At 43.4% G+C, this 8,000-nt stretch overlaps 1 protein-coding gene across 3 annotated transcripts in view; it reads left to right on the top strand.

Annotated features, from left to right (window-relative positions):
• Window positions 1-7,481, top strand: part of AKAIN1 (A-kinase anchor inhibitor 1) — a 75,080-nt gene extending 67,599 nt beyond the window's left edge. Inside the window, exons 1-2 of one of the 3 annotated variants that reach the window (XM_024763898.1) lie at window positions 3,624-3,665; window positions 5,405-7,481. In XM_024763898.1, the coding sequence (XP_024619666.1) occupies window positions 3,638-3,665; window positions 5,405-5,601 (225 nt within the window). In that variant the 5' untranslated portion in view covers window positions 3,624-3,637 and the 3' untranslated portion in view covers window positions 5,602-7,481. Of the gene's footprint in view, window positions 1-3,623; window positions 3,666-5,404 lie in introns of those variants that run through there. The other 2 variants (XR_003005769.1, XR_003005770.1) reach the window with 2 other exon arrangements.
• Window positions 7,482-8,000: the final 519 nt, after the last annotated feature.

The raw sequence follows: 8,000 nt of genomic DNA, 5'->3' as shown, positions 1-8,000 counted from the left end.
GGGGGGGGGGGGGAGCGGGTTATGATTCAGGGTGGAAAGACGCTGAAGACGAATTAGGTTACATCCCATTCTTGATTTCAGCGTATTTATATTGGGCATTTTGAGTTTAAAGCGAATTAAATTGATGCATCGTCTTTTGTGAAATACCAAAAGGATTTGGTAAACATTAATTAGGCTAGAGGACGTTTACATCATTTAACACTAGGCAATTGGCCACCTACAACATGTAGGTGATTCATTAATTTCAAGTAAATTTAATGCATGTAATTAAATGGCAAGACTCTGAGGGTTTCTGTGGCTGGCTCTGCCTTCCGCCCCGCGTAATGCACTTCTTCACACTTATATTCAGGGTGTCCACCGGGATGTTCTCAGAGACCCTGTCCTTCTTCGCGAATGCCAGAGGAGCACCAGCGAGTTGTTATACTGGATGCGCGCCTGCTTCCTCCACCCTCACCGGTACCCTGTGCTCTGACCCCCAGGGGGCCTGGGTGGTTCCTTCCTGTGTTCCACCTCTTGATCCAACCTGATTGGGTCAGAATGAGCCCAGGCGTTCAATCGATGGCCTGGCGTGAAAGTCCTGTATCTCAGGGATGACGGTGGTTGAGTCATTCGTGTTCTTGCACAGGAATTTCAACTGAAGAAATGGCCGGAATCAGGCAGTTGCAAGTAGAATCTTAGGTGAAAGGTTCTCAGAGAGAAGGCAGTGTGCCAGATCACGAAGCGCTACAGGTCACGAGTAAGTAAAGGCCACGAAGTCAGGGAGTCAGGCTGGAAGAAAGGGAGCGTTGTTAGTTGGAAGCAGCCGATGGAGAGTTGAAACTCTCTAACAGCAGAGAATAATCTAGACAATCCAATCACTGGAGCTATATTGGGTTATTACAATTTCTGAACTGAAATGCAAGACTCAGCCGACCATTTCCATGACGTCTGGCTATGACACGTGTATCCCCACAGTAACACCCCCTACCCCACCCCCACCCCCCCAAAAAAACTTAAGGAAACAGAAGAGAGTATCTTTCCTTGCATGCCAAGGAATCTAACACACAACATGTAACTGAGGTTTATGTAACTTTTTTCTTTCAGTTTTATTGAGATATAATCGACATACATCATCATAAAAATTTAAGGTGGACAGCATAATGACTTATGCATATTGTGAAATGGTTCCTACAATAAGTTTAGTTAACATCAATCATCTCGCATAGATACAACGACAAAAAAAGAAAAAATTTTTTTCTTGTGATGAGAATTTTATGATATATTCTCTTAGCAACTTTCAAATTTATATTTGAAACTTTCAAATGACAACTGTAGTCATTGTACATTGAGTTAAATCCTCAGTACTCATTTATCTTATAACTGGAAGTTTGTACCTTTTGGCCACCTTCATCCAATTCCTTCACCCCCCGTCTCCCACCTCTGGTAATCACAAGTCTGATCTCTTCTTCTATGAGTTTGAGTTTTTTGGTTTTTGGTTTCTTTTAGTCCACATATAAGTGAGACCATATGGTATTTTTCTTTCTCTGCCTGACTTATCTCACTTAGCATAATGTCCTCAAGGTCCAGCCATGTCACAACAGCAGGATTTCCTTCCTTTTTAATGGCTGAATAGTATTCCATTGTGTGTGTGTGTGTGTGTGTGTGAGTGTGTGTGTGTGTGTGTGTGTTTGTATCTCACAACCTCTTTATCCATTATCTGTTGATGCACCCTTAGGTTGTTTCCATGTCTTGGCTGTCATGAATGATGCTGCAATGAACATGGGGGTGCAGACATCTCTTCAATATACTGATTTCATTTCCTTTGGATATGTACCCAGAAGGAGAATTGCTGGATCATATGGTAGTCCCATTTTTTATTTTTGGAGGAACCTCCATACTGTTTTCCATAGTGGCTGCACTAATATATAATCCCACCAACAGTGCACCAGGGCGCCCTTTTCTCCACATCCTTGAGCACAGGCTCCGGATGCGCAGGCTCAGCGGCCATGGCTCATGTGCCCAGCCGCTCCGCGGCATGTGGGATCTTCCCGGACCAGGGCACGAACCCGTGACCCCTGCATCGGCAGGCGGCCTCTCAACCACTGCGCCACCAGGGAAGCCCTGCCTTTGACTTTTTAGTCAATTTATCTTCATAATGGATGTGGACCATTTTTAAAGTCTTTACTGAATTTGTTACAATATTGCTTCTGTTTTTTTTTTTATGTTTTGGCTTTTTGGCCGTGAGACATGTGGGATCTTAGCTCCCCGACCAGGGATGGAACCTGCACTCCCTGCACTGGAAGGCAAAGTCCGAACCACTGGACCGCCAGGGAAGTCCCTATCTTCATAATGGATGGACGAGGGGAAGACGATTTAGCTCAGATATTAAGTCACAGCTAAATTTAGAGTAGATTTTCTTCTCTTTCTCTTTCTCTCTAAGAAATCAGCTTACTCTTATCCTTAGATTCTTCCTTCCTCCACCCAAAGATTGAAAAGTAGCTTCACACTAGGGACTTTTTAGAGTTAACACAGATCTGGTTTGGTTGGCTAAGATACTCTTTCCAGGAGCAAACATGGACCGTTTGAACTGTTTTTGTTTGTCCACACACTTATGCTCTTTGTTGTTCGTAGCCAGAGCTCCCTGAGGATCAGGGAGTGCAAGTGTATATCCTCCCTCTTTTCAATTTAGCCTTGCCCTTGCGTGGAAGTAATTGCTTCTTTGTTTTAGCGATAGAACCTCCCTGAGTTGTAGCTGGACATATGGCTACCCGGTTGAAGACTATTTCATAGTCGCCTGTGTGGTAGGTGTGCCCATATGATTCAGTTTCCTGCCATAAAATGTGAGCAGAGTGATATTCACAGGGTCTGTGGCAATTGCTCAAAAGGAACTGACCTGCCCTCCCTTTTCTCTTTGGCGTCCTTCCAGCCAGATAGGACCTTGGTTAATAAGCTCCACCCCTGCAGTTGAGGGCAGAGTAATGAGAGGGAAGGGAATGGACTCTTGGAGAACCTGTTGGGGCAGGACCACCTACTCGCAGGAGAACCTCTGGGCTGTTACAGGTGAGAGCAGGCAACGTGTCTTCCCATGTTAGCTCTTCTATGTTTGAGTTTCTCCGTTACAACTGCCCAGTCTGTACCCCAACCAGTACACAGTGGTGGACACTAAGTGCTCAGGAACCTCACCGAGTGATGAATAGGTGTTACGTCACTTGATCTTCTAGAAACCACCCCTAAATAGATACTACTTGCCCGTTTTACAGATATGCAAACAGACTTAGGAAGGCGAGGTGACTTGCCCAAGATCACACAGCTGTAAGTGGTAGAAGGAACTTGGACCCGGCTCTGAAGTGCTTCGAAACACGTATCCTTAATTGCTGTGCCCTCGCGTCTCTTGATATTACTGTTCACTCTTTTTTCTAAGAGAATATTCGAAGTACTCTTCTCTGCCAATTTAAAGTTTCAATATGTTACACATCGTGACTCTGGGCTCTGCTGCTTCTCTGCTTGGTTTGGTGTAGATTGCTCACTTTATTCTGCTGTTTTGGGGAGGTGGGGGTGGGAGCGAGGACCATCCTTTAGTTTTGAATATATTCATTTTGCCTCACTCATTAGACTGTAAATCCCTCAGGGGATAGTGCTAGTGACACATGCTGAGTAAATGACGGTTACACGTCTAAAGAGAAAAGGTATGTCTGGTCTTCCAGAATGATGCAGTATTCTCTTGTGTGATGTTTTTCTCATGGGTGTATAAATTCTGTTGTTAATCAATCAGTCCTGGTGAAAACCAACCCCCATTTAAAATACATTTTTATGGCAGAATATTTGAATAGAGGTAACATTGGAAGAGATGATTTTGAATAAGGAATGATGCCCATTCTACTTATTGTTCTAAATATAAGCAGGTGGAATTTGAAGTTTTCATAATGACACTTCAGCCAGGTGTTAGATTCATGATCATTCTGCCACGTGTGAGTTCGTGTGAAGTTTGCTGTGTGATTAAAGAAAGTTCAAAATAATAGTGCTTCAGAAAAGATGTATTATTTTTTTTTCTAACATGAGAAAGGTCTGGAGGTGGGCAGCTGAGGACTGGTATGGTGGCTTCATGGTCACTGGATGCTCAAGCTCCTTCTAACTTTTTCCTCCCAAATCCCTGAAAATGGTTTCCATTCTAAAGGTTCCCTCCTGGTTACCAAGAGCCCTGGTAGAGACAGCCATTGTTTCAGAGTTGCAGGCAGTAGGATGGGGAGGGGGCAAAGGGCCTTTACCTTCCTTTTCCCTCTTAAAGACCTCTTCCAGAATTTTCACTAAATGAACCTCCACCTCACTGGTCAGAACCTAGCTCTACCTAGTTACAGAGCTGTCCAAGTAAAATCAGGGTTTTGTCTTGTTTTTAAGGAAGAAGGAGAAGGGTCAATGTTAGGTAGACTGCCTGCCTTCTAATTAGAAAATTCCCACCATTCTAGATCGGGATGGCGAACTATGGTCCATGGGCCAAATCTGGCCTGCAGCCTGGTTTTTAAATTTATTCTTATTTCTTATTTTTAATAGCTCATTTCAGGTTACCACAGCAGAGCTGAGTATTTGTTACAGAGATTGTAGAGCCCACAAATCTAAAATATTTCCTGTCTGGTCCTCATTAGAAAAAGTGTGCCAACCCCTGTTCTTCTAAATCATGGGAGATGGATTCTGAGGAATGAATGGTTTCATTCCTTGGGGTGCTATTCCAGGAGCAGCATGGAGCTTAATATGAATTCAATAATAATCTGTTCTTCTCCAGCCCCAAGTGAAGTTGTATCCATTAAGCATATGTTTGCTGCAAGTACCATAAAACCTGACTAGTGGCAGATGAAACAAAAAGAAGTGTATTTATCTTGGATACAAAGAAGTCCAGAAGTGTGTGGTCCAGGATTGGTACAGATGCTGAATGATGCTTTCCAAATGGGTTCTTTTTTTTTTTTCTCCCCAACCATGCCGAGAATGTTGGCTTTCTTCTCATGCTTATTGTAAGACGGCTACAGCACCTAAAGGTGTAATGTCTGCATCCTGCATAGGAAGAAAGGGAAGGTGCCAAAGGGGGCATGAGTCCGTCCCCCTTCCAGAAACTTCCCCAGGGTCCTCATTGGCCAGGACTATGTCTCATGACCACCGCTAGCAGCAGAGGATGCTGGGATGATGAGAATAGAAATTGGGCGCATCACTGGGGCAGATACATGGAGGTTGTGTTGGAAAGGGAGACGTGGAGACAAGAGTGGTGTGTGCTGTGTAGGGCCCCCCCGCAACTAATGTGGGTCCCTCTAGAGATATTACCTTTGTTAGAGTCTCTCCTTTCCTACCTGCCTTTGCCTGTCACAGTTCCCAAAATTAATTAATTAAGATTAATTAATTAATCTTGTTCTTTTCACCTCCCTTTTGTATTCTCGGCTAGGTGAGAAACCTGGAAGTGAGTCTGAAGAGGCGAAGCTGCAGATCGCCAGCAAACAGATCGTGCAGAATGCCATCCTGCGGGCTGTGCAGCAGGTCTCCCGGGAGAGTCGGCAGAGGGAAGCCGGGGCTGGTGACACCCCCCGGGGCAGCTTCCGGCCGGGCGCGGGGGAATTAACCAAGAAGCATGAAAAGAAGTAACACGGTGGATGGGGCTCTTGTCACACGCTTGGTTTCCAGCCTTTTTTTTAGCATAGGATGCGTTGCCAAAAACGTTGCCAGTAAAGCAGACCAAAGTGTCAGCGACACCTAGCAGTAGGATGAATTCACACTAGGCCTTGGCCGAGAAGCACTGCTCTGCAGAGTGCATTAGATGATTCTGTTTATATTAACGCAGTGCCTCTGAAACGCAGTCGGGCCAAACATGACACTGTCACGGCAAGAGTAGTTTTGCAGCACAATTCATTCCTAAAGTTCGTTTGTTTCTTTTTTAAAATGATTCCCTATGTTTATTTACTTTGGCCTTGTATGCATTCTGTCTGTGACCTTAACCAGCAGTTCTTTCTGCTGAAACACCGAGAGCTGTACTGTGATCTTTACAGTATTTAAACAAGATGTGCTGGAAAGGTAAAGGAATGGTGTTACAGTCCTCCTCAGATATGGAATTGAAGGCTTTATTAAAGTGGGTTCAGGTCCAAGATCATATTAAGCAAAGGCAAATTCTAAGTCCCTCAGGATCTTACCAAAGCATGTATTTATATATATTGTTATTTTAAAAAGGAGGAACCCAGCTTTTCCAGAACTCAGTCTCAGTTCTGTCAGTTGTTTGATAGTTAATGTTTCCTCTCTGTGCAGAAATCCTTGGGAAATATTATGGATTTCTTTTTCCATTTCAAGATGAAAATAAGACAGGTGAATCTAAATGCACGAGTCGCCGATGTCGGCAGCCCCTTGAAGAGAAACTGGAGTTGTAGATTCCATCTTGGAGATATCCTAGGGTCAGCTTATGGGGTGCAGGGTCCTTGGAAGGAGCTCTGGGGACTTATAAATGCTGTGTTGCCATCAGACTAGGCACTTGCACTAGTACCTTGCTAATAGGAACTTTTCTTTTCCCATCCACAAATTAGATTTTTTTTTTGAGATTATGAAAATCATACATATCAGGAATGAATGACACATAAAATGGGAAAATCATTTCCTCAACTGAAACGTGAAAATACAGTGGGATCAACAAAGCGACCATGCTGTGAAAGCAGTCATGGGAGCATATCTGTGTGAATGAATAAAGCCATCTCTGTTGCAACAGAATGACTTCCGCTCCACTCTCATGTGGGTACCGCACAGCTTTCTGTGTCCTTAGAGTCCCATGTCCTGGGTTTCCCAACAGTTACTAAGTTGATGCTGCTGGGAACAGATGAAGAATTCGACCTTTGTTAGAAATTTTTGGGCTTCAGAGTATCAATGTTTACGTTTGATAGTTTTTTAAAAAGCAAAGTATCAACATATGAAGTGTGACTGATATTAAGACATACTTCTAGAATTCCAATATGTTACACTTTCCAGAATGAATACTATTGAGAAATAAATGAAAGCAATCTCTTATCAGTTCTGTTAGACTGTCTCACACCATGTACAGATGGAATAAATTCACAGGGAGAATGTCTGTGGGAGGGAGCAGAGGGGTTAACATTTAAATACGGTTTGTTCATAATTTTCTTTAAGTAGTACTCATGACAATTGAAGGATGAATTTAAGTTGACCTGAAGTCATATAATGGATGTGATATAATTGTACAGCCTAGATAATAGGAATGAAGATATTAAGGGAAATTATTCAGGAGTACCCACAAATAACAAAATAAACCCAATGCTTGTAATTTGCAAGTGATCTGGCACTCTGTTTACTGAGCTGTCTGGATATAACCAGCCTTGGCTTTTGCTGCCGTATGTCAGAAACACATAAACACGTTCTCTTTCCTCTCTGGTGTGTCTGGGCTAGTACGTTGGGGATCTTGGAGAATATCTGATTAACCTCTGTATCTACATGTTATTTATAAATAAAATATATCCAGCTTTGAAATACGTTGTCATTTATAGCCAAGTTTTCTTCGCCCTACTCTTTGGTCCTTTCACATGGGGCTACGAGGCATCCCAAGGCTGTTCTAAACCTCTAGATCTCATGACCCTGAAAGCACTTCTTAATAGGCCTTCACTGTCACTGTCTGAGGACAGCTGTGGGATGGAGGTTCCTGAGGCTTGAGCAGAAAAGGATGCGTGCTAAGAAGTGGCCTTTTGATCTCAGGAAGTAAAGGTAAGTAGATGGGGGAAAGCTGAGTGTCTTTCATGATCTTTGTGAGGTGGAAAGTCTCCAGCAAGAAACAGAGATATTGATAAGTTCTTGGAAGGAGAAAAGAAAGTCAGTCCCTGCACTCGACAGGTAGGTGCCACATCGGCAGAATCCTAAGAAAACTCAGCCATAAAAATAAATGCATCTGTTAAACTCCTTCTATCTGCCTTGGTATAAATCGTGGGGTTTCGAAGGGGCCGACAGAACTTCATTTGGCGTAGGATCAAGGTGGGCTGCCCCTTGGTTATTACACC

The sequence above is a fragment of the Neophocaena asiaeorientalis genome, unplaced genomic scaffold, assembly GCF_003031525.2.
Source record: "Neophocaena asiaeorientalis asiaeorientalis breed wild unplaced genomic scaffold, Neophocaena_asiaeorientalis_V1.1 scaffold110, whole genome shotgun sequence".
NCBI lineage: Eukaryota > Metazoa > Chordata > Mammalia > Artiodactyla > Phocoenidae > Neophocaena > Neophocaena asiaeorientalis.
This window is presented reverse-complemented; position numbering and strand designations above follow the sequence as displayed.